At 60.1% G+C, this 27,460-nt stretch overlaps 2 protein-coding genes and 2 long non-coding RNA genes across 17 annotated transcripts in view; 2 read left to right on the top strand and 2 right to left on the bottom strand.

Annotated features, from left to right (window-relative positions):
* The window catches only part of PML (PML nuclear body scaffold), a 46,074-nt gene extending 38,047 nt beyond the window's left edge, over positions 1-8,027 (top strand). For 2 of the 5 annotated variants that reach the window (XM_025472208.3, XM_025472209.3), the window contains 2 exons: positions 4,247-4,397; positions 5,503-8,027. In XM_025472208.3, the coding sequence (XP_025327993.1) occupies positions 4,247-4,397; positions 5,503-6,290 (939 nt within the window). In that variant the 3' untranslated portion in view covers positions 6,291-8,027. Of the gene's footprint in view, positions 1-4,246; positions 4,398-5,502 lie in introns of those variants that run through there. The other 3 variants (XM_035708958.2, XM_025472210.3, XM_049104493.1) reach the window with 3 other exon arrangements.
* LOC112675612 (uncharacterized) lies at positions 1,271-14,370 on the bottom strand. 2 transcript variants are annotated; one of them, XR_007407499.1, is made up of 8 exons: positions 13,812-14,346; positions 13,294-13,372; positions 12,358-12,472; positions 9,717-10,035; positions 8,786-8,888; positions 4,872-5,711; positions 4,224-4,378; positions 1,271-3,716 (listed from the first exon to the last, which is right to left on the bottom strand). It is a non-coding gene; the product is annotated as an uncharacterized LOC112675612 (long non-coding RNA). The 2 variants fall into 2 exon arrangements; XR_007407498.1 differs by having other exon boundaries at positions 1,271-5,711; positions 13,812-14,370.
* A 2,494-nt stretch (positions 14,371-16,864) lies between these two features.
* LOC125754066 (uncharacterized) lies at positions 16,865-19,595 on the bottom strand. The gene is made up of 2 exons (XR_007407379.1): positions 18,828-19,595; positions 16,865-17,523 (listed from the first exon to the last, which is right to left on the bottom strand). It is a non-coding gene; the product is annotated as an uncharacterized LOC125754066 (long non-coding RNA).
* ISLR2 (immunoglobulin superfamily containing leucine rich repeat 2) lies at positions 18,917-26,628 on the top strand. Of its 9 annotated transcripts, XM_049104333.1 has the most exons (4): positions 18,930-19,076; positions 19,399-19,495; positions 21,997-22,107; positions 23,553-26,628. In XM_049104333.1, the coding sequence occupies exon 4, from the start codon at positions 23,561-23,563 to the stop codon at positions 25,802-25,804; it is 2,244 nt and encodes a 747-aa protein (XP_048960290.1). In that variant the 5' UTR covers positions 18,930-19,076; positions 19,399-19,495; positions 21,997-22,107; positions 23,553-23,560; the 3' UTR covers positions 25,805-26,628. The 9 variants fall into 9 exon arrangements, with proteins under 9 accessions (XP_048960289.1, XP_035564856.1, XP_048960290.1 ...); XM_049104332.1 differs by lacking the exon at positions 19,399-19,495 and having other exon boundaries at positions 18,917-19,076; positions 21,997-22,147; XM_035708963.2 differs by lacking the exon at positions 19,399-19,495 and having other exon boundaries at positions 18,917-19,076.
* Positions 26,629-27,460: the final 832 nt, after the last annotated feature.

The following is a 27,460-nucleotide window of genomic DNA, read 5'->3' on the forward strand; positions in this document are numbered from 1 at the left end:
AGAGACTGCTTGCACAGGAAGAGTGATCCGTGAGTGGGAGAAGGCAGCGGAGGGGCAAGACCCAGGCCTGTGGGTGAGGACGAGGCCTGAAAACGAGGCAGGGCGGGCGGGGGGAAGGGGGTGGTCAGCGGTGCCTCTGCCATAGGCTCTGTGTTAGGGCCCAAGGCAGGAAAAAATAGTTGCTCTCACCTATCCTTGTGACAGATGACTAGCCTCAGTGTCCGGCAGTAGCAGGACCAAGCGGACACAGGAGGGGGCAGTCCGTGGCTGAAGTGGCAGTGGTGGCCAGCCGTAGAAGGGAGGCCCGTGGGGGATGGCCGATGCATGAGAGGGGCCGTGACGCTGGTGAGTGTGGGTGTCAGGAAAAGAAGCAGGTGCTCGTCTGAGAAGCTGGGCGCAGTGGGCAGAGGGCAGCGGGAGTCACAGGCTAGCTGACAGGATGGTCCAGTTTGCAGATACCTGTGAAGTGGTTCGGGCCTTCCAGACTTTGCAAGACCTGGGGCTTTGTGTCTGCAAAAACGAGAGAGGTGTGTGTCTTGCCAAACTGATCCCAGCTGTCATTTAAGCTTGGGTGCTAAGAAAATTCCTCAGAAACCTGGGGACTCTTGATAAGAATTAATGGTGATACTGCCTAGACGACGCCGGGTGACCGGATGCTGAATATCAAAGAGTCGGGCTCCTGTCTAAGTGGCTGCTGACCACTCGGACAGTAGTTCCCAACCCCGGCTGCACACGGGAGTCTTTTTTTTGGGGGGGGGGGTTATGAGGGGATCGGTTATCAATGCCAGATTCCTGGCTCCCACCCCCAGAGATCGTAATTGAATTGGTCTGGGGTACAACCTGGGCATCTGGATTTTTTGAAGCTGCTAATGCACAGCCAGAAAGGAGAGAACCACTGAATTGGGGGAATTCGGTGGCACGTCTGTGATTTGTATGTGTTATCAGCCTTGAATGGAGGTGACCCGTATGTCCTGGGATGTGATCCAACAGGGGAGAGGGGGACACGGGATCTTCCCAAAGAAACCTCCTAGGCTCGTGGAAGGTGATTAAAATGCCAACCCAGCTGCTTCCTGTGGGTAGGGTTGGTATGGCCGGTAGGCCTGCTGTGTGGGTTCGGAATGCAGTTGCCCGACTGAGTTAATCTGTGTGGAAGATCAGTGAACTGTGGCTCACCAGCCAGGCTGCATGTGTATCCTAGTGCCGTGTGTATCCTGAAAAACGCCTGGGCCCCCTGTGGCAGTCAAAGAAACACAGTCCGTTACAAGTATAATAAAGAAATGAAGCCTAGTATTTACTTGCATCTTTCAAAGAATATTAAAGGGGGTTTGACTCCCAGCTCCCAGAAGCACATCTTCAAGTCCTCTTCCTCTCTCCTTCCATTCCCACCACGCCCGCCCGCTCGCTTGTTCCCTGGAGCTTCCCACTTCTCACTTTCCAGGTCATGCATGTGGACTCTCATCTTCCCCCGCTCTGTTTCCTCTCCCGCTGTTCCTCTTCCCTCCCCAGCAGATCTCAAGCGTTTTGCAAGAAAAGGCCTTTTCCTGGCTTGGGTCCGGGTCTCTCCTACTATCCCTCTCCGCTCCCCACCCGCACACTCAGTCACCCGGACAGTGGACGGAAGCCCAGCAGTGGCGCCCCTTCTGTGAGCAGGGAGGGGCAGGAAGACAGCCTGCATCTTGTGTTGATTGCTGGGTCTTCCGACGTCTCTTCTAAGCGTGCCAGTACTTCCTGGCCGTGTTGCTGGGATTTAGGGCAGGGAGGGGGCTCGCGTGTACGGCCGGCTGGAGTTCAGTGGAAGGCGTTCTGGCGAGATCATCCCCGTGCGCTAACTGCACTCGACAGAAGTCCGGAGAGTGAAGAGGAATCCGAGAGGAAGAAGAGTCAGGGCTGGAGGTTCCAGCCTTCCCGCCAGGGACGAGCTCAGCAGAAGGGAGGCTGTCCTTCTATGAAGGGAGCCAGCATGGTCTTCAATACGTTCGGGAAACCGAACGTAAGAGAAAATGTTGTGCCACCACAAAAGAGAAAATGACCCCAGGACAACGGGAGGCCCTACAAATGAGATTCTGCTGGCCATCATAAATGACCCCGGTATGAGGATGGAGCTGGCCCAAGGAAGCTGCGGTGCTGCTCTCCAGGGAGTTCAGATCTTGGAAGAGGATATCCGAAGAGCTGACTATGGCTCTAAAGCCCAAGAAGATATTCCAGAAGGAAGGAGACTGGTGGAAGGACTCCGGGCCACTGTATGTGCATTTGCTGTTATATTAGGATCAAAAATAGGAAGGACGAAGAGAAAGCTGGCAGTGTGCCATGTCAGTGGGTGACCAAGAGGCCTCGGGAAAAGGGACAGTTCTTTGGCTCTGGGGAGGACACAGCAAGAGGAGTCCAGCTCTTTCCACCAGCCCAAGTGCAAGAGCAAGGTCTGGAAGGCTGAAGATTAAAAAAAAAAAAAAAACTTGGATTTTTCCTTCCGGGGCAGGGGAAGAAGGTGACGTCTCTGGTCCGTTAGCCAGCAACTTGGAGGAAGACACCTGCAGAGGCTCCTTACAGGACGGAAGGGAGCTGGGGCCATGAGAAGACTCAGAGCAAGGCAGGCAAAATCCACGTTTGATGCATGGCCAAATCAGGGATCGGGATATGCAGGGGCCTTATGTGTGGAACCCCCTAACTCTCGGCTTCTCTCTTTTTTTTTTTTTTTTTTAAGATTTTATTTATTTATTCATGAGAGACACAGAGAGAGAGAGAGAGAGAGGTAGAGACACAGGCAGAGGGAGAAGCAGGCTCCATGCAGGGAGCCTGACGTGGGACTCGATCCCGGGTCTCCAGGATCACATCTCGGGCTTTAAGCAAGACCCACTCTAGATGGATTCATAGTCTTTCTGTCAGTGACTGGGAGGACCTGGTGAGCCTGGGGTAGGGCCATGGAAAGCAAACAGTAAAACTCAGCCACTCCTAGGAAAATCCAGCACATTTTACCTGTGCTGAGTAATGACTTGGCTCTTGGCTGATGTTTTGTTAAAATGTTTCACCTGGGGAGTAAAATTAGGGCTAGAGCCATGCCACCCCCACCCCCCCGCCCCCGAGCCAGGGACATTAGCCGGAAGCCAGCATTAATCCTGGGAGGCTTCAGGTAGCCGCAGGGCAGTCGACCCAGCATCACCGTGCTAGAGGCTGTCCGGAGGCAGGAAGACCCGGGGCCTGCTCTGGACTGTGCCAGCAGTACCCCCCTACCCCCGCCCCCCTCCTGGCCCGTGACATCGGCCTTGTCCTTTCCTCTTGGTCTCTGGCTCCACCCGCAGGTGGCATTCCCAGGACATCCTGAGCAGGCCACCGAAGACACTTGTGGGGTTGGCAGCTGTGCAGATGAAGGGAGCTGCAGCCCTGGAGCCTTACCCCAGCCCCGAGCCGCTCGGTGTCTCTGCCTTGAGCTGGAGGGAACAGGGCCTCGGGCGCCCCGGTAGGGGAGCCCTGGGCCTGAGGGTTCCCTGAGCAGTCGCGAGGCCTCTCCCCACTGCTCTCGCTGCCCGGCCCTGCAGCCACAGATGGGGCGCTCCTGAGGCTGAGCGGGACCCCCCGCCCCAGCCTCTGTGTAGGGCGCTGGGGCCTGGGCTGGCCACGGGGACGAGGAGAGCCAGGCTCCAGGCCCCTTCCCGAGGAAGTTCTGGGGTTTGAGCTGAGCCTCCTTCCTCCTGTCCCAAGCTCATGAGTTTCTTCCGCGTCTGTTCAGAGAGAAGGGAGCAGCAGACCCTCCGGCCGTGCCCCCCACAGCACTGGCCCCTTCCCTGAGCGTCCACACCCACACCGTGCACTCCCTCACATACACTCACAGGCCCACACACCTGTCAACACAGGTTCACAAATTCACACCCAATGCATGCACACACACGTTTGACATTTGCCCTCGTTCCCTTGCTCGTTCTTTCACACACATGCCGCCGCGTGATCTCAGTCTCTCACTCCTGCTCACTACTGTGTGGTTCACACATGGCCTCACGTGCACACACACATCGACGTGCATTCTTGCGACACATCCTCGTGCGCGCACACTCAGACATACACCTCCCTCTTCCCGACACCCTGCCCTCCCTCGTGTGCGTGCCGGTGCCGCCGACCACACCAGCTCACTCGTGTCCCCACATTCACACCATGCAGGCACGCACACACAGGCTCATCACGGGCACAGGCTCGCATTGCCAGCATGCACCCTCGCCCTCCGGACCCCTGACCTGTTGGTTTTTCTGTGTTGCAGTCCTCCCGAGAGCTGGACGACAGCAGCAGCGAGTCCAGTGACCTCCAGCTGGAGGGCCCTAGCTCCCTCAGGGTCCTGGACAACAGCCTCGCCGACCCCCAAGCAGAAGACAGGCCCCTGGTTTTCTTTGACCTCAAGATTGACAGTGAAAGTGGGTTCTCCAGTGGCCACCCCCACCCCGCTCTAAGCTTAGTCTCCGAGTCCCGGAAATAGGTGCAGGCAGAGCTATGTTCTGAGCCCAGGAGAGCCCAGAGCTCTGGCCAGTGACAGCAGCCAGAAAGCAGGCAGCGCGTGGCGTCCCCCCGGGACCCCAGGTGTCCCTCTTGGCTGATGGAATAAGGACTCCTGCCTTGACCAGCGCCTGAGAGCATGAGGCAGGTGCATTCTTGAGCTCACCTCTGACCAGCGCTTCTCTGAGCCCTGGCAGCGCACTTCTAGACAGAACCACCGTGTGGGAAGTCCCCGCTCTGAGGCCGGCAGTCCAAGCAAGGCCCTGGGCCTCGAGGGCGGGGTTCTGGGTAGAGGCTCATGCCACCGCTGGGCTGCGCAGGGAGGCTGGAGGCCGAGGTCGTGGAGGAAGATGAGCCCTCCTCCCAGGAGCCCCTCACCGCCCCACAGGCCTTACCTGCAGTACCCTTTGTCGAACCAGAAGGTCCCAGCCTGCCGTGTGGCACAGACTCAGCCTGGGGCCGGCCCAGCCAGGCAGAAATAGTGGTGCCCCCCGAGGATGGGGGAGTCGTTTGCAGACCTCACAGGGCGGCTCTGAGCCACGTTCTGAAGGGAGTAGGTCGCACAGGTGGGCCGTGTGTCCCAGGGCTCTGAGCAGGCTGGAGTCTCGGCTCAGCGACCGATGGTCCCGACTGGAGGCTGAGGCAGGGAGCGGAGGATGTGGTGGAGACACAGAGGGGTCCCCAGTGTAGGCGGGTGAGGCTAACGGAAGGCGGGCAGGAGGGACCCGGACCTAACCTGCTTGGCAAACTCTGGGCAGGGGGCGGGGGCAGGGGAGCGCTGGACTCCCAGCAGGTGAGTAGGGGATGTCTGCAGAGTGGCCAGCCCTCCCCCTCCCGACCCCTGGCCCCACCACAGCCAGCGTAGAGCCGCGTAGAGCCGCATTTGGAGGCTGATGCCCGGTTCCTGCCGGCAGGCCCCAAGGTGGGGCCTCCGTGTGGGGGGACGGCAGCCCTAGTGGTCCCGCTGCCCCCGCCCTGGGGCTCGCAGGCCCCTGGGGCCTCACCCTGCCCTTCTCTCCTGCCCAGCCCAGAAGATTAGCCAGCTGGCGGCTGTAAACCGGGAGAGTGAGTTCCGCGTGCTCATCCAGCCCCAGGCCTACTCCAGCATGTTCTCCAAGGCCGTCTCCCTGGAGGTGGGGCTGCAGCACTTCCTTGGCTTCCTGGGCTCCATGCGCCGCCCCGTCCTGGCCTGCTCCAAACTGTGGGGGCCCAGCCTCCCGATTTTCTTCCGGGCCCTGGAAGACATGAACAGGCTGTGGGGGTTCCAGGAGGCCATCTCGGGCTTCCTGGCTGTGCTGCCCCTCGTCCGGGAGCGGGTTCCCCAGGCCAGCAGCTTCAGACTCAGGAGTCTGGCCAAGACCTACCTGGCGAGAAACGTGAACGAACGCAGCGCCCTGGCCACCGTGCTGGCCCTGCGAGACCTGTGCCGGCTCCTCGAGATCTCCCCGGGCCCTTGGCTAGCCCAGCACGTCTACTCCTTCAGCAGCCTGCAGTGCTTTGCGTCCCTGCAGCCCCTGGTGCAGGCGGCCGCCCTGGCCCAGGCCCAGGCCCGCCTCCTGGCCCTGCACAATGTGAGCTTCACCGAGCTGCTGGCCGCGCACCGCCGTGACCCACAGCAGGGCTTGAAGAAGTACAGCCGCTACCTGGGCCCGCAGACCAGCACGTCCCCCCCGAGCCAGCGAGCTGTCAGCCTGCAGGCCCTGAGCACCTACTTCAAAGGCCGGTCGGAGGGGGCCGTCTCCGCTCCGGCACAAGGCCTCTCCACCCTTCTCACTGGCCACAGCTTTGCAAAGAGGGCATGCCAGCAGAGCTGAGAGGAAGCCAAGACTGGCTTGGAATCTCCGGGGACAGAGAGGGATGGGGTCCCTGAGCCAGCCGCCTGCCCCGACCCATCACAGCATTCCCGTGTCCTAATCCCTAGCCCTCGGTCGTCATTTGGTCCAGAATCAGCTCTCTGGGACCAAATTCCCCTTCTCTAAAAACCCCACAGAGAAGGTTCTGAGCCAAGAAAGTCTGAGTCCTAACCGCCCAGGGCCACCAGATCCCCTTTCAGGCTTTGGGGGCACCGGTGGGTTGGTTTCCCCTGAGCCCTGGCCCCTCTTGTCAAGGAGCCAAAACCAGAGCATAAAGAAGGCCTGGCCTCCGGGCCGAGTGGCCCCCCCACCCCCAACTTGCCACTTCCATGAGTGTCCCTGCAGCCCCTCCCTGACCCCCAGTCACTGCAGTAGGGGACCTGCTGGTCGTCCCCGCAGACAGTGCCTGCAGCACCCACGGGTACCCCAAGTGCCTTTCAAACCAAACTGCCCTCTTGAGTTTGGTTCTCCCACCGTCTGCGTGTCTGAAGGCCAGCTCTCTGTTCACTTCTTTGGGAACAAAGTGCATTTTTGTCCCCAGAGGGCCTCATATCTGCAGAGACAGAAGCTGCTGCTCCATGCCTACCCCTCCCTCCAAAGTATGACCCTTCCGAGCTTGCTTCTTTCCTGCTGGCCACGCAGCCACCTCCTCTTAGTTAGGCTTTGCTCCTTGGTCCTCAGGCCACCAGCCCCTGCCTGCATGGCTTTTGCCCTCTGCACTGCCCACATCCGCCGCACCAAGGAGTGTCCTCCTACCCAGCGCTGCTTGCCACATACACCAGGGACCTGCAGTGTTGGCATCCCCCGAGAGCCCTCCCCCGGCCCTCTGGAATCAGCATCTCTGAGGTGGGCCCAGCCAGCTGTTTCAGCACATCCTCCAAATGATTCTGATGCCCGCTAAGACTCAGAGCCAGTGTTCGGTTAGACTGCTCCCCGAAAGAGGAGCAGGGCGCCGTAACATAGCCCGTCCTAGTCTGGACAGGGATGTGACCTAGGAAAAGACCCCTTCCCGAGCTCCAGCATCCCCACCTGATAAATGGGCCAGTCGGTCCAGCTGGTCTCTGAGTTCCCGTCCAGCTCTGCCATTCTGGGTTTAGACATGGACAATGGCCACCGAGGCAGTGGACAAGGCCTTAAACCTAGCTCTCAGCCCTAAGCCAAGGTCCCCAGCGTTGTGGTCGTACCAGAGGTCAGCAGCAGAACACCGGCAGGTCAGGGCCTTCCCTCTGACTAGCAGAACCACTGGCCCTGCCCTGCTACCCAACGTTCCCTCTTCCTTGGCTCCTGCCACCAGGACACAGCCCAGACCTCCAGCTTCCAGAGCCTGAGCTTTCACAGGGGGGAGGTCTGCGTGCCCACGCCTCAGCCCCCATTCATCGAGGTGCCCTGGAGATTCCCTGAGGGATTACCTAGGAACTGGCTGCCACAGTGGGAGCACTGGTCCTATGGTGAACCCCAATGCATTTGACCGCAGGTTTTCTAACAAAGGGCTGTTGTGCCTCTCTCCAGTTATGCAGCCTTTAATAAAGATGTGAATGTTGGGGGATCCCTGGGTGGCTCAGTGGTTGAGCATCTGCCTTTGGCTCAGGGCGGGATCCCAGGTCCAGGGATTGAGTTCCATGTCGGGCTCCCGGTGCAGGGAGCCTGTTTCTCCCTCTGCCTGTGAGAATCCCTCTCTCTCTCTCTCTCTCTCTGTGTGTCTTTCATGAATAAATAAATTAAATCTTAAAAAAAAAAAAAAGATGTGAATGTTCAAAGTCTGATGCACCAATCAAGCGCTGCTCAGCCCACCCCAGGAGCCACTGGGCAGCCTCTTGCCGGGGGAAGAGGGTAGGACCCTGGATGTGGGAGAGCTGCCCTTTGTGAAATCCTTTCGGGACCTAGGAGAGCTGAGACCCCATGTTGCTCAGTGCCGAGGGCCTCACAGATGTGAACTCCCCCCATTCCAAAGGGGGAGACCCAGGGTGGGTCTGCGGGGGATCATCTCCCAAAAGGAGAGGCAAATGGAGGAGGAAAAGAAGCACCAGTTTCAAGAATTGCCCCCTAGAGGGAGTCAGGAGCCAGAGACCAGAGTCTAACAACTTCCCCCTCAGTCCCTGCAGGGTAATCGTGCACCCCCTGTCTGTGTCCCCAGAGTCCCAGTGGGAAAACCCCCCAAATCGGGGAGGGGAGCCCAGAACATTAGCAATGTGTAATCAATGTGCTGCTGTCCAGGGTGTCACAGGTGGAACCCACAGGAGTACACGCAGGGATTCCCACAGCACAGGCAGTGTGGGAACTGGCCTTCCCCCAGGCCTGGGTGAGCGGCCCCGGAATTGTCATTTGATCAGTGCCACCACCCTTAACCGCATCTCCCTGCCCCCAGACGCCCAAGTTCCAGTCCTGGAGTTTTAGTCCCCGAGAGCGAATCCGGAGGCGTCCCCTGTGCCTCCCGTTTGAACGCTAGGTCAGCTCACCATGAACTTGCTGGGATAGAGGTCAGGGCGCTGAGTTTCGTCCTCGCTCCACAGCCTCTGACGGGTCTGGTGTGTCAAGCTCCCCGGTGCTTGGGCCCCGGCTCTGTCAGATGGGATCATAGGGATCATTTTTACATCACAGGCCTTTGCATGAACCAATGAGAGAATGTGGAAATAGCTTTTGAATATGTGAAGAACCACCCAAACATAAGATCTTATTTTACAGACAACGAAGATGACAGTTTTATTGCTTCGTGAGTTATAAAAAATTAATAGATGTTAGATCTTAGCAAAAAAAAAAAAAAATATATATATATATATATACGCATGGGGTTGGCTTCAGGGAATAAAAAAAAAAAAAACAGGATCTGGAATGGAGCAGGCGATTGCGGGGGGTCCGAGGGAATCAGGGAGGAGAGCAGGGGTGTCCACACTGGAGTGGCTGAGAAGCCAGTGGTGCTGTGTCCCCAACACACCCCAAAGAGGGGTGTCAGCCTCGCATACCTGAGGGGGAGAGCAACCTTCCAGGGACGGCTCGGCCCAGCGGCGGCCAGCCCGGCCTGCTCCAGGGCCTCCTGAGGCCCAGGCGCTCACACCCCCAGGAACCTGGCCCAGAAATCTGCTTTAACTCCAACCTTACTCTTCCCTCTACCGGCCCAATACCCAGCTGCTGCCTGGTACCTGTGTCCCTCCCCTGTCCTCTCTCCCCCCACCCCCTGCCTGCCCCCCTTCATCCTTACTCCCACCCATTCTCCCTCCAACCCCTACTCCCAACCCCGACAATTGTCCCTCTCTGAGTTTACCCTTCACCCTCCACCTGCCAGCCCCCCCTTTGCTGGATCCTCTGACCTCAGGTTGTCCCCACCCCACACCCCAGGTGTCTCCAGCCCCTGTGCCTAGAGTATGGGAAGGGGGGGGGGTCCTTTCTCACCTTTCTTCAGCCCTCACAATTGAAGAACCCCACAGTTAATGACACCAAGTGGCAGGCCAAAGGCAGCAGCAGGTCGCGACCCCAGACCCCGGACCCCCAAGGAGCTGAGCAACAGCCGCTCCCAGGCTCAGCCAGCAGGGGACGCAGAGACCCTGCGGGGCCAGTGGGGGGTAGGGGTGCATGGGGCTGGGGCTCCGGGGCGCCTGATGCTTCCCTAGGTGCGGCCTCGCAGCGGGTGGCACAGGAGGCACTTTGGGTAGAGCTTGGAGGGGGGGAGCGGGTAGGATCGTTCACCGGGTTGTGCTGAGTTTAATATGTCCTAGAAAAACATAGAGCCAGCGTATCAAAACCCTGATTTCTGGAACATCGCTGCTCAGAATGACGCTAAAGTGGGATTATTTGAAGGTCTAATTCAAGGACAAATATTAGGTAACCACAAGCTCGGGAGGGAGGCAGGTATTGCAAAACTTGTGACTTCATTTGGAGAAATCCTGGGCTACCTGCCAGGGGAATTAGGGTAAGGGCCATGGATGAGGATTAGAGCTAAGGTCCTGTCCGGGCCCAGGTTAGAGCCGAGGGTAAGGATAGGGCGGGGTCAGAAGGGCTAGAAGGTGGTGTAAGGGGGCAGCCCAGGGGGCTCAGCGGTTTAGCCACTCCTTTGGCCCAGGGCGTGACCCCGGGGTCCCGGGATCGAGTCCCATGTCAGGCTCCCTGCATGGAGCCTGCTTCTCCCTCTGCCTGTGTCTGCCTCTCTCTCTGTGTCTCTCATGAATAAATTAATAAAATCTTAAAAAAAAAAAAAAAAGTAAGGTGGCCTAAGGCCTTAGGTTAGGATTTGGGGCTATATGAAATTTAGGGGCACATTGGGCGATGAAGATTAGCAATGGAGTTAGGAAGCAGACGAAAATCTTTTTTTTTAAAAAAAGATTTTATTTATTTATTGATGAGAGACACAACGAGAGAGAAAGAGAGAGAGAGGCAGAGACACAGGCAGAGGGAGAAGCAGGCTCCATGCAGGGAGCCCAACATGGGACTCGATCCCAGGACCCTGAGATCACAACATGAGCCAAAGGCAGATGCTCAACCACTAAGCCACCCAGGTGTCCTGAATTTGTCACTCTTGAGGCCACGGATAGGTCGCTTTAGCAGCTTCAGAGTCCATGAAGCTGTGGACAGAGGGGCAGGAGCTTCTGGGAACCCCCTCCTATGGGCCCTGGGAGTGGCCTGCCCCCTCCGCAGCATCCTCTTCGCTGCCCCAGCAATCCGCTTCCACCCCAGCCGAGGATCAGTAGGGAGCCCGAGCCTCCCCCTGGAGCCGGGGAGTACTGCCCGCAGCGGCATGACCGAAGGAACCGTGCACCCCATTTAGTCCCAGGAACCTTCCCAGCCCCCTCTCATCCTCTCTCTACAGCTGAACACGGGGTGCGGGTGTGGGTGGGGGCGGGAAGGCCGTGCACCTTACTCAAGGTCATTAAACTTGTATGTCACAGAGTTGGAGTTTGCCCAACGGGGCGCCTGTGTCTAGACTGGAGCCATCTGTGACCCACAGCTGGCAGGTGCACCGCCTTGGCGCCACGGGGCGGGCGGGGGCGGGGGCGGGGACACTCCCCGCCCTCCCCTTCCTGTTCCCTCCTGATCTTTCGGTCTCACAAGTGTGAAATTCAAGCTTTAAAAAGCTAACATCCCAACACTCTGGGCCCAGCTGTGCTTCTCAAAACTTTTATTTTGCCCCCATAAGGAGCCTCTTTAGACCTATTTTTACCTAGTCATGCCCCTCCCCCCATGAAACTTTAATACTATAGATACCCTATCAATTACTTAGGACGTTCTACATACAAAATCCTATCATCTGCAAGTAGAGATCCCTTTCCTTTTGCCTTACACACACGTACCATATGTCTGTGTGTGTGCTGTGGTCCTTTGCGGGGTCAGAAACCACTGAAATATCTAAGGTGGTTAGTGGGACCCCCTTGAACCAATTTGCATCCTCTGTGGGGTAATCTTGCTCCGTTGAGAATGCGTGATTTAGGGGAAGTTCCCATCCCCAGTGACACTGCAAGTAAGAAGTGTCTTGGGGCTTATTAAGCCCTTCATGTGGTTGACTTGCTGGTGGGAATGAGGTGGAAGGGGCTGCAGGGAGGCAGTAGGGAGGGAACGTGAGCAGAAGTAAGTCTGCAAGGACGCGCTCTCCTGGAGTAGCCTTGGTGCTGGGGTGAGCCTGGTACCTGGGCCCGGGGCTTGGGGCCAGAGGGGGACAGGCCCATCATTCATTTTTGTATCCAGATCCAGGTGTCAGCTCCAGACCCTTCAGATCTGAGTAGATCAGATCTGATCTGATCAGATCAGACCCAGCAGATGCCTGTGGTGATTCTTTAGAGAGAAGGGTCTAGACCTTCAAGTGAGACACTCCTTCCCAAATAAAACACAACAGAAAGTGTGGAAGTCTCTACCCACCCTTACAAAACGCATTTGCTGACAAAGGGAGGGAGAATTCTTTCATTCTTGGCTCCAGCAACCTCCTTAAACTCAGCCCTGAGGAATTCCTTAAAGACCAGCTGCCTGGACTGTGCTAAACTCAGTTTATAAATATCAGGATCCCAAACCCGACAGCCAAGCAGATTACAAAAGCTGGCTAACTAACCACAGACATCTTCCGCAAAGCGGGCCGGACAAGTGTGAGAGGACCTAAGTGTGAAATCCGGTGTCACCCGTCTGATCGTCTGAAACTGTTCGTTGACCAGCTTGAGCACGAGGGCCTGGGAACAGAATTTGCCTTCAGAGACTCTCTCTCGGAGTTCTATGGCCCCACGGTGCTGGCTGACGCTGGAGAGGAGTTCTCGGTAATGAGAGCAGCCCCCGAGGCAGAGGACGGCAGAGGACTAGGCTAGGCCCGAGGTAGGGTCCCGGAGTCTGCAGGTGGTTAGGACGCTGCAGGCTCTGGAGACACCTGACTCGTAATCCCATGTGTGACCTTAGACAAGCTCCTTCGCCTCCCTCCGTGGCCTCATATGCAAATTGGGGGTGATAATACAGCCTTCAGAAATGAAGAGGACAAATGCAGTGACATACAGAAAGCACGAAACTGTGAATTGGCAACACTGAGTAAAAAGTAACTCTATACCTCCAGCACCCTAGAGAAGGCACTGTGCTGACCCCACAAGGCCCTGTGGGCTTCTTCCTTCCAGTGCCCTCCCCTCTCCCTCCTTCCTCCTCCCTCCTCCCTTCCCCTTCCTTCCTCCCTTCCCTTCCCCTCCCCTCCTCCTCCTCCTTCCCCGCTCCCTCCTCCCTTCCTCCTCCCCTATCCTGTCTGCTCCCCTCTCCTTCACTTTCCTCCTCTCTCTCTCTCTCTCTCTTTCTCTCTTTCTCCCTCCCCCTCCTGACTCCAGTCCATTTAAGAATGGAAAGACCCTATCCCCAACTACTTCTGGTACTTCTGTCCCCATCTCTCCAAGCCTCCTAAACTGTCTCCCCTACCCCTATGAAGCCAAGACAATGACTACAGCGATGACAATGGGGTCACCCTGCAGGCTGAAGGCTGGAGGGATTTACTGCTGTCCCTTCCCTCCTCGGCCCCCACCTGGCTACCAGACACAGCCATCTCCAGGAAGGTCACTTTCTGCAGCACCAGCAGAGCTGTGGGTTGGACAGAAGAGGTTCTGGGAGAAGCAAATAAATACATCAAGTTTCCAGCTGGGTCTGGAGATAAGGGCTCAGGGAAATGAGGCTGAGGCGTTTGCTGGCTGGCAGGGAAAACCTATTTGGGGCACTTCAAAGAGGGCCCTGCAGAGAACTAGGGGAGGGGGCGGTCCCTCCTGGGGGTGGCTGCACTTGAAAGATGCTTCCTCCTTTTGGACTAGGTAGGGACAGGCCTGAGAGCAAGAAAGGACAGGTCTAAGCTCCTGTCCCAGAGGAGACAGACAGGTTGGAAAGGATGTTTAGCCCCATGGCACAGGAAGGGAAACTGAGGCAAAGAAGGCAGAAAGTCAGAGAGGAAAGCAGGGGCAGGCCCCTACTCCCTGGTCTCCTGCTCTGGCCCCCCTTACACTGAAATGTCCCTGGCTGTCCCCAAGACACGGCCATCAGATCTGGCCTTACCTGGGTGCAGAATTGGACATGCCGAGGCTCGCCTGAGGGAGGGCTCTCCTTCCTCCACGTCTCTGCCCCGGCCAGCTGCCTGGCAGGAGTGCTCTTTCTCTGGGATATGCTGTTAGTCATTGGGACCTGCTCCAATGAAGGGCACAACCTCAGTCTTCCCCACACGTGGGATGGCTCTGCTTCTGGGGCCCACGCGCCCTGGAGCGGGGTATGGGGGCTAATACGGGAGACCTGCGTGGGGGCCTGTTTCCCATCCAGAATCAGCCATCTGCCTGAGAGTCTCAAGGGCCTCCTAACCAGCAAGGTCAGCGCTGGCCACCAAGCTAAGCCTGTCCTTGACCAGACTACCCTGAGAAGGCATCTCAGAGAAGCTTCGTGAGCGGGGGAAGTGCCTGGAAGTTTCTATCTCCCGGAGCAGCCCCTAGGCAGTGTCTGACCGCTGCTGTGCATCCATGGAGGAGGCCGAGCTTCCCCGCCTCAATCAGTATAGACTCTGAGGTGTGATTTATGCCTAGAACTCCCGGGGATCAGGCCTCGGCTGAGATTTCCTGAGATCACACCGCTGCCTTGGCTTCTTCCCCTTCCTCTCCTACTTCCCTTCTCCTGCCAGTTTCTGCTAAGAAATTTCCTCAGTCAATGGGCATGTGCGTGAATCCTTATCGCAGCTTTGCTTCTGGGAAATGGGTTCCAAAAACAAAGAGCCTGTTGTCAGTGAGAGACTATCCCAGAGGACATTCAGTTTATTCGATGCCACCATGTGCCCCATCCTGTGCTGTTCTGGCTTTGATGGGGACAGGAGATGAGAAAGCTCTGGGTGACCCTCTAGGAGTTTCCACCTGGAGGATGAAGGAGAAGGAGCCGCTCACCCCAGGCCGGACCCTTATGGTCTCAGATGAGGGCCACAGGGGGACCTCAGGGGGTCACAGCAAACGGGGCTTCTGAGGGCACTACTAAGGGCACCAGGAGATGGAGACCTGAGGGGAGCAGAGCAGAGAGCAGTGGCCAGAACGGCATGAAGAGTTGTGTCTTCCTTCTGCATGCCCACTCCAGTCCGGAAGCCCCTGGCAGCCTTGGCATTTCTTCCTGGGCCCACGTACCAGGCTCCTGAAATACTGAGTGATCAGACTTAATTTCTAGTGATGTCTCACTTATCCTACTACAGGAAGAGCCTTCAAGATGTGTTTTGTAGCAAGAAGACTCCCCCTGCCCTGAGAAGAACAGAGAGCAGTTTTGGGGAGGAGGAGTTAGCTCCTGGCCCAGGTGTGCTGATGACCTCAAGAGATAAGGCAGGTGCAGTGTGGAGAAAGGAAAATAAAGAAGCCATCCAGGGCCATGAGGGGGAGGGCAAGCAATGGTTCCCAGACTCTCCAAAGACCTCTTCTTGCAGGAAGCCCCTGCAGAGGCTCCCTAGATGCTCCAATTCAACCGGCAAACTGGCTCCTTCTAAAGCCACAGCACCCAAGAGCCAAGGCCTCAGAGAGCAGCAGCACTGGAAGGGCCTCGGAGCACACCCAGCCCACTTTCCTACCTTCACAAGCATGGACATCTAGAAGGAGGACAGAAGTCGCTTAAGGTCACACAAGGAGTCTGTGAAGCTGGCAGCTTTGCGCTGCCTCCACATTCTTCATAAGACCAGGGTACAGTTCTTCCCCCTTGTCTTCCACCTCGACAGTAAAGTGCCTCTCTTCTCTGCCGTGGGACCGGGCGACATGTTCAGGATGTGAAGTCATGTAGGAACATCTTTGAGTTCATAAACATCTCCTGTTCATAAATATCCAACTGAAGACTCAAGCTTCTACTGCTCCCAAAATAGCTTTGGATCCCAGCACAGGCATTTGGATCCCAGCGCAGGCATTTCCAAGAACAAATTTTTATCATTTCAAGAATTCTGTGAAAGCAGAGAATTCGCTAGCTTGTACGTGTACCTACCCCAGAGAGCTCCCTAATCCTGGTGGCGCACTGCGCCCTGATCCTGGTCACAGATGGTGGACATAGGCTGGTCCGATCTCCAGATATGGTGTCTAATGTGGTTTAATGTCTGACATGGCATCTAATATCATTACGGTCAGTTTCATTTCGATTCAGTTTGACACAATTATAGATTACTCCGATCATGCCATTCCCCAGCACTTCGATTTAAAGGGGATTTCTTGCCTGGAGATAATCTTGGGATTGAGTCCTCAACATCCTTTTCAGGGCTAGATGATTACTCTCAGCCAATCAATTCGATCCCCTTTACCACTGATTGGCTCAGAGATGAGAGGTCCTGAGCCAATAGGCGTGGATAAGACCTAAGGAGAGGCTGTGGCTTGTAGAAAGGGAATCCAGTCCCTCTGTCCCACTAGTCTGCCGCCACCAAACATGTTACCCCAGCTGCTGCCGAAGCCCTCCAACGGGCATCAAGGAACACAAGACTCAGGCAGGAGCCCCGTTAAGGGTGGCGGAGGAGAGGGGCAGGAGAGGGCCCTGCTGATGTCACTGGGCCACTGAACCAACCAGCCCTGAAGCCAGGCCTGCTTGCTCCCTTCGAGATGGGAACTTTGTTATCTGCAGATGGAAACCCTCCTTTACCCTGCTTCACCCTACTGTGGAGGGGGCAGGCTGCCCAGACTCCTCACTCTGGGGAGAACCAGTCTCGCTCGGGCTGAGTAGAAGAGCTAAGCACGCTGCCCCTCGCAGGCAGGTCTGTTGCCTCTTCCAGGCAGGAGCTCCCCCCCCCCCCCATTTTTAGTGAGACAAGCACAGTCCCAGATAATTACAAGAGACGCCACCGGAAGAGCCGTCGTTAATTTTGATGGCAATAAAGGGCCTTGCCAGCATGTTAAGCTAATTTCATGAAAGCACTGGGAGGAAGGTTGTGGACTGGATCCCAGGTTATTAATAATGTCGAGCTTCATTTGAACCATTCAGGAAATTCCTCCCAGTGGCCTCCAGCAAACTGCCACAGGTTGCTACTTTCCTCCGAAATCAATGGTCTTCCCATATGCAAATGTGGATTTTTGTTTTGTTTTGTTTTTCCCCGGAAAATAATTAAAGTCACTGAGCCCAATAAATACTTAAACAGATTGTGGTTTTAATTAAAAACCTTCCACCAGGGCTGCAGCTGCAAGTCTTTCTTTCCAAACAGGCACACTGGTGACAGCTACAAGCATGAGAATCTGAGTTTCAGTATCTGAGACTACAGAGCTTTACAAATCGTAATAGTAATTCTGATTGCGACCCATGCCATGGGGGTAGGGGCGGAGGGAGGAAAGAGAGACACATGGGGGCAGGGCCAAGGTCTTTCTTCCTATGGAGCAGGCGGGGGGACACAAGCATGTGGGAGCAGGTGTAGCAGAACATCTCATCATACCCGTACCCAACTCTGGGAGGCAATAATAATGGCTAATTCTGGCTATTGTTGGAAAAAAATAACTCAGTTTCTGAGCACTAAGAGCCAGGTACTATGCGATTTGCATGCATTGACTCACTGAATCCTCACAGCCACTTAACACAATAGTTATTCTTATTTATGCCCGTTTTTCCCCCCCTGAGGCACAGAGAGGTTAAGTAACTTGGCCAAGGTCACACAGCTGGTACCTGGTGGAGTCTGCCGTTGAAACCTTTCCCCTCTTGACCACTCCATCGAGGGTGTAGGAGGGGAAGGAGAGCTGGCAGGTGGGAGGAGCTATCCTCAAGGGGAACTGGCTTCCCAGGCTGGGGAGCTTTTTTGCTGGAAATTAGAAAAAAGAAAGCTGCTTCTCGGGGGAGAGAGGTAGGAGCGCTGTGTGAGTGCGTGTTGGGAGGCCAGGGGGTGGGGGCACACTGCGGAGCTGCAAGGTGGGAGCTGCAAGGCGGGAGCGGCGAGTGTTCTGGAGACCCTGGTTGGAGGGCAGCTGTGGGAAGACTCCTGAGCCCGCTGTGATGCAGGGAGGATTTGATGCCCTCCTGGGTCCCCGCATTCTGCCTTTCGAGGCCGTCCCACATCCCTTAAGTCACTCACGTGCCACACTAAATACGAGGGCACATACGACTCTTGAGTGCAGGTGCAACTGGATCGTTCACACGGTGTTAGAAAAGTGCTGAACTTTTTCCTATTAAACATCTACGACTTCCAGGGGATCCCTGGGTGGTGCAGCTGTTTAGCGCCTGCCTTTGGCCCAGGGCGCGATCCTGGAGACCCGGGATCGAATCCCACGTCGGGCTTCCGGTGCATGGAGCCTGCTTCCCCCTCTGCCTGTGTCTCTGCCCCTCTCTCTCTCTCTGTGACTATCATAAATAAATAAAAAAAAATTTAAAAAAAATCTACGACTTCCGACCTCTCAGGGGGTTTCCCCAGCTTTTAGAGCCAGCAGATTTTCTTTTCCAGATCTGGGACATTTTAGGTCCCTGACAAAGTCATAAGGCTTAAGGACTGTGTTCTAGAACCCTCCTATAAGACTCAAAGAGAACGCGCTCACCCCACCAGGGGTGGGTGGGGGGTGTGGGTGAGGAAGGCAGAGGGGGAGATTTCCTCCCTCCCGGGAGAACTGAGCGCACTGGAACGTGCTGGGACTCAAGGGGGCGCGTGTGGTGGGCAGCGGGCAGGAGGCTGCAGACGCCCTGGGCGAGACTGGGTGGGCTTGAGAAGGAAAGCTGCGGTGCCCTGGGGGCGCGGGCCCCCCTGGGCCCCGGCCCCGGCCTCTGCGCCCGGCACACCGTGTCCAGCAGGGGGCGCGCACGGACCAGGCCCGGGACCGGGACCGGGCGCCCACGGAGCGGCGGGAACCAGCGCGGGGGGCCGCGGGCTTGCAACCCTCCTCACCCTCTGGACCACGCGGGTCCGCGAAGTCTGCAGTCAGAAGTCGATCCGCAAAGACCAGCCTGGAGCCACAGCTGCGGGGGGGGGGGGGGCTGTCGAGGGTCCGGCCCCCATCCTGGTCCAGAAGCCTGAGCCGGGGATGCTACAGAATCCCATTCTGGAACCCGCCCCCTCCCCCCACCCCCGGCGGCTGAGAACCTTGAATCCCTCCTCCCCGCCTACCTACTTCCACGCACCTGATTAGGTGCCTGTTTCTTTAACGATCAAGGACGTGGGCGGCGGCGGGGGTGGGGTGTTCGCTGCTCCGGCTCCCGGGCCCCTCGCAACTGTAGCATCGTTCACCCTACAGACCGCACGCCAGCTCCCGCGCCCCGGCCGCCCCGGGGGGGTCCCAGGCTGATCCTGCAGGCGTGGCTCCCGCCCCGGCCTCGGCGGACTCTGCCCCGGCAGGGCAGGCACTAGGCGCTCCGGGGTCGCAGGCGGGGGTAAGGGGCGTCTCTCCCCCACGGGGGCTCGGGGCACAGAAGCGCTCGCTGGAGAGTGGGCGGGGGTCGCAGGGGCCCGTGGGCGGCCGGTCCCTCGCCTGGGTGACCACCGCATCCTTGGCCGCCCTCCTGGCCCCCGGAGCCCCGTCTCCCCGCCGAATCCTCTGGCTTCTGCAACCCTGGCAAGCGAGCTACGGAAAGGGGGGTCCTGCGTGGCCCGCGGGCCCCGGGGGTTCCCGGGACGCTGGCGGGGCGGGTCCCTGCGGTTCCGGGAAGCTCTCCGCGGAGGATGAGCCAGCCCATTCCCCCTTCTGCTCCCCAGCCTCGGCCTTCCATTCCATCAGCGCTTCCAGGTTGTCCCTCGCCCGCCTGCCTACCTGTCCGCCTCCTCGACCAAGCCAAAAAGAACCACAAGAAAGGTGAAAGCTGGGTGGAAAGGTCCACAAGCAGGGCGCCTCCCGCCCGAGCTTCGGCCCCCGCCTCTAGGGCAGGCGCCCCTCCCCCGCGTCCCCGGACATCTCCCAGACCCGCGCCCCCGGGCCCTGCCTGCCCATCCTTGCTGCGGGCCCCCCGCCTCCGGGACCCCTCTTCCAGAACCGAGGTCGCAGAACCGCCCCCCTGCGCGTTCCCAACACGCCGCCCCGGCTCCACGGACAAAGAGGTTGCACCGGACCCTCCCGCTGCGCCACTCCCTGGCCCAACCGCAAGGACTCGGCCCCAGACTGCGGAGCCCAGGCGCCCTCACCCCTCCAACCCTCCTTGAAGACCCCATCGCTCTCAGGGCGCCCCTGTACTCTCCCCCTAGGTCGTCAGGCCCAGGCAGGTGGAGTGACATTCTGGGTTTGCAATCCTGGTCCGAAGGAGCCGGGCCGGTCCCAGCCCGTTGGGCTGCCTGCAGCCCCCGCAGGAGGAGGAGAGAGAGAGGGATGCTGAGCGCGCGCGGGTCGGTTCATATTTAATTTACAAAGGATTCTCGGAGCGCCGGTTGGGCAGCCCGTGTAGCTGCAAAGCTCCTCGTCCGTCTCCCTTCCCCACTTCCCTGGCTCATTAAAATGCTCAACACTCAAATCGGGAGATTGATCTCAGAGGCCCCAAACCCGCATCATCGACCCACCGCCAGAGAACCCCCGCACCGGCCTGGGATGAGGGCTCGGGAACCGGGAGCCCCAGAGCGCGCAGCGTCCAGGGAAAGGACCGGGAAGGAAGGGCGGGGGGGGGGGGGTCCCTGGGGTCTCCCGGAGCCTGCATCCCCTTCCCCATTCTGGCCTCCAGGGCTGCTATGGGCAGGCAGGAGCTACACATCGAGTTTCAGCCAAATGCCTCGACATTCCTGCGCCTCCACCTCCTCGTCGCTAAAAGAAATGTCGGGGTTTCGCCAGAGACAGGGAGCGAGAGTCGGGAACAGCGAGTATTCGAATCTGCTGAGGCCGGCTGTTGTGTGAGGGTGTGAGACACGCTGGCGGTGGCGGCCGCGGAGGCTTGGGGGCTAGTGCGTGGGGTTGACGGTTTGCCGGAGAGGCTGTGAAGACGTTGGCGAGGGAGGGACGGCGAGAGAGGCTCGGGCCTGAAGTTCCCAGCCCACACGGCTCGGGAGGAGCAGACGTTTTGTAACCATCCCTGGGGCGCTGCTGCCTGCCGCTCAGCCCCGGTGCCCCCCTCCCCGGTAGCTGCCAAGAGCTGACGGTAAGGCGCCGGGGTGCGCCCAGGCTGCCCCGGGGGAGGGAGGCGTAGGCCGGTACCGCGCTCCCCGCCACCGGGCCGTGCGCCCAGGCTGCAGGCTGGGCGGTGGGCTTCGCGCGCTGCTCCAGCCACGGAAATCCAGACCCAAAGATTAGGGCGTAAGCGGCTGGGCAGGGGCGGCGGCGGGCTGGGGTGTAGGCGTCACCTCCCCGCGCGCCCCGCGGGTCGTGCGCTCCCGTCTCCGGGTTGGACAGGCGGGGGGCGGGGGAGACCAGGGCTCGCATCTACCCAGATCCAAGCAAAAAATAGCAGGGAGGGCGAGGCGCTCTGCTAACACTATCAATTATGCATCGTGTTGAACGTGGCTTCGGGGAGGAGGCTGCTAGTGGGGAGGGGGGTGCGGGAAGGAAGGGTCCGCGCGCGCCCGGCTGCGCGCAGCTCAGCAGGTCCTAGTTCAGGTCCGCCGGCGGCGCGGCCCGCGTTTGCAGAAAGAGTTTAAAGGCAAAGACACGCCCCCCCCTCCGGTCGTGCGCCTCGCCTTCCCCCAAATTCCTCAAAGATGGTTTGTCTCACGTGTTGCTGGGCGTAAAAGCGGCTGGCATTCAATTAGCAGCGAAGCTCCCCGGCCCCGGCGGGACCCGCGCGTGAGGGTGAGTGAGCGTGAATGTGTGTGTGCGCGTGGCGGGGAGGGGGGGGACAATGGTGAGCGTCCCGGGCGAGGGTGAGCCTTTGAAAAGGTGTGTGAAGGTAGAGAGGCCTCCGCACATCGCCTCGGTTATTATTACATGATGATAAAGAATTCTAACATGTGAAGGTCGACTGCGTGGAGGGTGTGAAGGGTCCGTGTGTGTCTGCACTAATGTGTTTGGATGTGGGGGGCGGTGTGATTAGGCACAGTGGCAATGTCTGCCCGGTGTGTGAACGTGGGGAGCCGTGGGTCTGGGTGTGCGGGGACCCGGGGAGAGCCGGAGGAGGGCGGTGCGCGCGGGGGCACCCTGGGGACCCGCGCGGCTCAGCCTCGGGGAGAGCCGCTGCGGCTTTAACAAATGCGGCCCATGCGGGAGGTGGGAGAGGCTGTGCGCGTGGCCGCCCAGCCGGGAGCGCGCGAGGACTCCAGTGTGCAGCCAGCCAGACGTGGGGGGAACGCACGCGAAAGGAAAAACTGAAGCGGGACCTCAGGGCCCGGGAGCTGCCCACTCTCACCTGGCCCCTTCTCCGCCCTCCCCGGTCTTTCCCACAGCCAGCAACAGATGTGGAAAGCGCCCTTGGGCAGTGGCCTGGCCCCCAGACCTCCCGTCCGGAGCAGGGGTTGCAGCCCGAGGGCAGCGAGCGGAGGGTCGGCGAGCAGCGGGTAAGCCTGGGGATGCCCCACAACCTCGCCCCGGGTGTAGGTAGGTCCCACCTGGGGGCCCGTAATCCGCTGGTGCCGTCAGGGGGAGACCAGGAGGGGCGGGGAGGGGGCCTCCCCTGGGAGCAAAGGCGGCGTGGGGAACCCAGGTTCCCAAAGAGGGGCGTGTGGGAGGGGCTCAGCCTTACCGTCCCAGAGCCCCAGGTGGGAGCAGCAGGCTGTTTGGGTGGCTGCGGATGAGAAGGTTTAACTGGGGGGGGGGGGGGGGGGGGTTGAGGGATGCTAAGGCATCGGAGCTGCAGAAAAGGGGCAGATTCTGGGACCATCTCTGGCTTCCTTAGCTAGTGGCAGCCCGTCACCTGCAGCATGGGGACCCCATGCCCTCTGGGAGCCGCCTGGGCTCTTGGGGATGGGAGGAGGCATCTTTAGTGACATCCTCCTCAACAATCCCGGTCCAGGCGTGGGGGAGGACCTCCTCCCTCAGAAGGAAGTTGACCCAGCAACCTCGGTTCTCCCACGTCCCAGGGAGCTGCAGCCCAGGGCAGAGTGCTTGGGTGTCTGAGGGAGGGGCGCCGTCGGGTCTGCTGCCCGGGTCGCCTCCCACCACCGCTGCAAGTTCTGGGCATTGCTGGTCCGCTGGGATTTCAGCCTCAGCGGAGGGCTTTTGTGCATGCAAGCGTGCGCGCGTGTGCCCGTGTGTGGGTCGGTTCGTGCGAGGACTTGTGTCCTTGTGTCTGTCAGCTCAGCTGCACAATGAACAGGAGAGCGCCGCGAGGGAGAACGCTGTGCAAAAGCTAGGTTCAGCCGAAAGAACAATGAAGTCTCCAGGGTGCAGTGTGTCCACGCCTGGGTGTCTTTGTGTGTGTATGCTAGCACATGGGCTGGGAACCTCTAAACCCCTGCAGGACTTGATTTGATGGCGGTGCCCAGCGCGTGTTTGTATTGTTGTCTGCTCCTATGGTCGCGTGTGCGAGCGCTGTGCATGGGACACATGGTTCCAGGAAGGACAACAGGTCACGGACAAAAATACTTTTACTGTGGTTCCCTGCCCAGGAGTTAAACGAAGGCTTAGACACACACACACACACAAACACACACACACACACACACACACACACACACACACGGGGGTCAGGGCAGAGCCCAGCGCAGACAGGCGAGCCGCTGAGCCTCCGAGGGGTCTGGTGCCAGATTGAAGGGATAGGGGGGAAAATCGAGGTCCGAGGCCGCTAGAAGAGGAAGTCAGGGCCCTGAGAGAGAGCATGCACTGGATCCTGAGACTTTGATGGAGCCCCACTCGTGCCCAAGAGAGACTCCTGAGCCCAGAGGAGGTTACTGGAGCCCTAGGGCCTGCCCTAGATGGGTTTGCGCAGACAGTACTTAATAGGGGGAGGGAAGCGGGGCTCCTGAGTCACCTTCTCCCCTCTTCCCCTGGCTTCCACCTGCAGATTCCGCGATGGTGCCCGCGCGGGCCCTGTGGCTGGCCTGGGCTCTGCTAGGAGTGGCTGCAGCGTGCCCAGAGCCTTGCGCCTGCGTGGACAAGTACGCGCACCAGTTCGCCGACTGCGCGTACAAGGAGCTGCGCGAGGTGCCCGAAGGACTGCCGGCCAACGTGACCACGCTTAGCCTGTCGGCCAACAAGATCACGGTGCTGCGGCGCGGGGCCTTCGCCGACGTCACCCAGGTCACGTCGCTGTGGCTGGCCCACAATGAGGTGCGCACGGTGGAGCCGGGCGCGCTGGCGGTGCTGAGCCAGCTCAAGAACCTCGACCTCAGCCACAACCTCATATCCAGCTTTCCGTGGAGCGACCTGCGTAACCTGAGCGCGCTGCAGCTGCTCAAAATGAACCACAATCGCTTGGGCTCGCTGCCCCGGGACGCCCTCGGGGCACTGCCCGACCTGCGCTCCCTGCGCATCAACAACAACCGCCTGCGTACTCTGGCTCCCGGCACCTTCGACGCGTTGAGCGCGCTGTCGCATCTGCAACTGTATCACAACCCCTTCCACTGCGGCTGCAGCCTCGTGTGGCTGCAGACCTGGGCCGCAAGCACCAGGGTCTCCTTACCCGAGCCCGACTCCATTGCGTGTGCCTCGCCCCCGGCGCTGCAGGGGGTGCCGGTGCACCGCCTGCCCGCCCTGTCCTGTGTCCCACCCAGCGTGCGGCTGAGTGCGGAGCCGCCGCCTGAGGCTCCGGGCAGCCCGTTGCCCGCGGGCCTGGCGCTCATGCTCCACTGCGTCGCGGAAGGACACCCCACACCCCGCCTGCAATGGCAACTTCAGATCCCGGGTGGTACCATAGTCTTAGAGCCTCCCGTCCCGAGCGGGGAGGACGAGGGGCTTGGGGCAGAGGACAGGGAGGAGGAAGGAGATGGGGACGGGCCGACCCAGACCGAGGCCCCAACCCCCACTCCAGCACCCGCGTGGCCCGCACCTCCAGCCAACCCCCGATTCCTGGCCCTCACCAACGGTTCCCTCTTGGTGCCCCTCCTGAGTGCCAAGGAAGCGGGCATCTACACCTGCCGTGCCCACAATGAGCTGGGCGCCAACTCCACGTCCCTCCGCGTGGCGGTGGCGGCAGCTGGGCCCCCCAAGCACGCTCCGGGCGCTGGGGGAGACTCTGAAGGGCAGGCCCCTACTTCTGAGCGCAAGTCCACAGCCAAAGGCCGAGGCAACAGCGTTCTACCGTCCAAGCCCGAGGGCAAAGTCAAAGGCCAAGGCCTGGCCCGGGTTGCCCTCGGGGAGGCGGAGGCAGGGCCGGAGGAAGAGGAGGAGGCGGAGGCGGAGGCAGGTGAGGGGGAGGAGGCGGAGGACCAGGTCTCCGCGCACCCGGTGGAGGAGCAGCGCTGCGGCCACGGGGACCCCTCGCGGTACGTGTCCAACCACGCGTTCAACCAGAGCTCGGAGCTCAAGCAGCACGTCTTCGAGCTGGGGGTCATCGCGCTGGACGTGGCGGAGCGCGAGGCTCGGGTGCAGCTGACGCCGCTGGCGGCGCGCTGGGGATCCGGGCCCGGGGGCCCGGGGCGGCCCGGCCGGAGGCCGCTGCGCCTGCTCTACCTGTGTCCAGCCGGGGGCGGCGCGGCCGTGCAGTGGTCGCGCGTGGAGGAGGGGGTCAACGCCTACTGGTTCCGCGGCCTGCGGCCCGGCACTAACTACTCCGTGTGCCTGGCGCTAGCAGGGGAGGCCTGCCACGTGCAGGTGGTGTTCGCCACCAAGAAGGAGCTGCCCTCCCTGCTGGTGATCGTGGCGGTGAGCGTGTTCCTCCTGGTGCTGGCCACCGTGCCCCTGCTGGGCGCCGCCTGCTGCCACCTCTTGGCCAAACACCCAGGTAAGCCCTACCGTCTAATCCTGCGGCCACAGGCCCCTGACCCCATGGAGAAACGCATCGCCGCCGACTTTGACCCGCGTGCCTCCTACCTCGAGTCCGAGAAAAGCTACCCCGCGGGCGGCGGGGCAGACGCGGGGGGGCCAGAGGAGGCCTCCGGGGAGGGCCTGGACGAAGACGCGGAGCAGGGGGACCCAGGCGGGGACCTGCAGAGGGAGGAGAGCCTGGCGGCCTGCTCGCTGGCGGAGTCCCAGTCCAAGGCCAACCAAGAGGAGTTCGAGGCGGGCTCTGAGTACAGTGATCGGCTGCCCCTGGGCGCTGAGGCGGTCAACATCGCCCAGGAAATTAATGGCAACTACAAGCAGACGGCAGGCTGAACCCCCAGCGCCGAGGGCCCGCCCATTCCCGTCCCCCACCTTGGGTGCCCGGGAGCAGAAGCCCCCGGCTGGCAGGACGCTGCCCACCCCCACCCCGTCCTGCAACCTTCACTTACTCCGCCCCTTTGCCATCCCCGACCTTCACTACCGGGGACCTCTAGTGGGGAGGGGGACGACTTCACCCGTCCCTGGCCCCCCACTACCTGGCGGACCCAGTGCCCCTCCGTGGCAAGCACAGTACCCGCGCTGCCCTCCCTCTGATACCCCACCTGCCGCCCCTGAAGCCACGTCCGCGCCTCTCCACTCCCACCGCAATTGTTATCTGCAAAGTGTGATGCTCCTGCCTCGCCGTGGGCCCTGGAACCCGAGGAAACCGAGGCGACCTGGGGAGCGTCTGGTGGCAACGCTGCGGCCCGGGGTCAGCCCGGACCCGCAGCAGAAGCCCCTTGCGCGGAGCGCTGCAGGGTCCCGCCTGGACCCCCACTCCGTCCTTCCTGGGGTGCACGTCCCAGAAGCCAGGACTTTGGTGGCAACTCCCTAGTCTTAGTTTGGAAGCCCGCTTCCGACCGGGGAAGCAAACCCGTCGGTGTCCCCATCCCCCCAACCTGCTGATGGGCTGGAGCCCAGCCCGGTGCCTGGGGCGCCTTTCAGCTCCGCCTCCGATTTTCATATTTTCGTTGTGTTTTTTTGTTTTTGTTTTTGTCCCCCCGCCCCCCAAAGACAGCGACGCTCCGGGTCTGGTGCTAACACCCCCTTCCCAGCCCCTGGGACGCGTGGGGGGGGGGGACCCCGTTCTCTCCCTCCTCCTCCTAACTTAAGGCGCCGCGGAGCCGCGGGCTTGGTCCTGGGGGAGTTTCGTTGTGGGTGAGTTGGGGTCCCGGCGCTCGGAGCTCTCCACCTCCACCTCCACCTCCACCTCCACCTCCACCTCCACCTCCGCTGCTGCCCGCAGCCCAGACCTGCGTTCCAGGTTGGGGGAGGGGGGTGCAAAGGAAGTCCAGGGCGGTCCCCGGGCCGCGCCCCAGGTCGCAGCACAAAGCCGGAGCGCGCCGGGCGGCGGGATGCGGACCGGAGAGGCCCGGTCCTGGGCCACCCGCCCCCCTCCCTCCCGGCGACTAGTCCTACGGCCGAGCGAGCTCCGTAGCAGAAGTCTGTGTTCCGTAAAGTGTGACCGTGTAGTGTAGGGGGGCGGGGGGCGGGCGGGCAGGGGTGGGGGCGGGAGGGAGGGTGGACTCGGCGCGGCGCCTGGGGCGGGGTCCTGTTTTCATTCTTGAAGGTAAACGTCGGGGATGGGGCGGGAGGGGGGTGGGGGTCGGGCGTCGGGACCGGCCCGTCCGCAAAGCGCAGCACAAGTGCGGCCCGGGGCGGAGGAGCGCCCTGCCCCCTCCGGAGCCCGCGCCCTTTTCTAAAGGCGTCTGTATGTAAACAGTCAATAAAACAATCGATTTGAACTGGGCTCGCTGGCTCTTTCTGGGGGGGGGGGGGGGGGGGGACAGAGGAAGGAAGCCTGGGGGATGCTGGTGGAAACCACAGAAGGAAGGAGCCCCCAGGATCCTCCCTTTGGGATCCTTTGTGTGATTTCGTGTTGGTTTGACTGTCCTGTGATTTTGCCGCCTGCTCTTTCTCGGCGGCGCCTCCGACTCCTGGGTGGAGGGG

The sequence above is a fragment of the Canis lupus genome, chromosome 30 (assembly GCF_003254725.2).
Source record: "Canis lupus dingo isolate Sandy chromosome 30, ASM325472v2, whole genome shotgun sequence".
NCBI lineage: Eukaryota > Metazoa > Chordata > Mammalia > Carnivora > Canidae > Canis > Canis lupus.

Bases quoted from the DNA above. Each gene is read 5' to 3' on its own strand.
- ISLR2 (XM_049104328.1), top strand. From the start codon at position 21,616: ATGTGTTTGGATGTGGGGGGCGGTGTGATTAGGCACAGTGGCAATGTC. The intron at 22,148-23,552 runs GTAGGTCCCACC...TTCCACCTGCAG, and splicing joins CAACCTCGCCCCGGGTGTAG to ATTCCGCGATGGTGCCCGCG.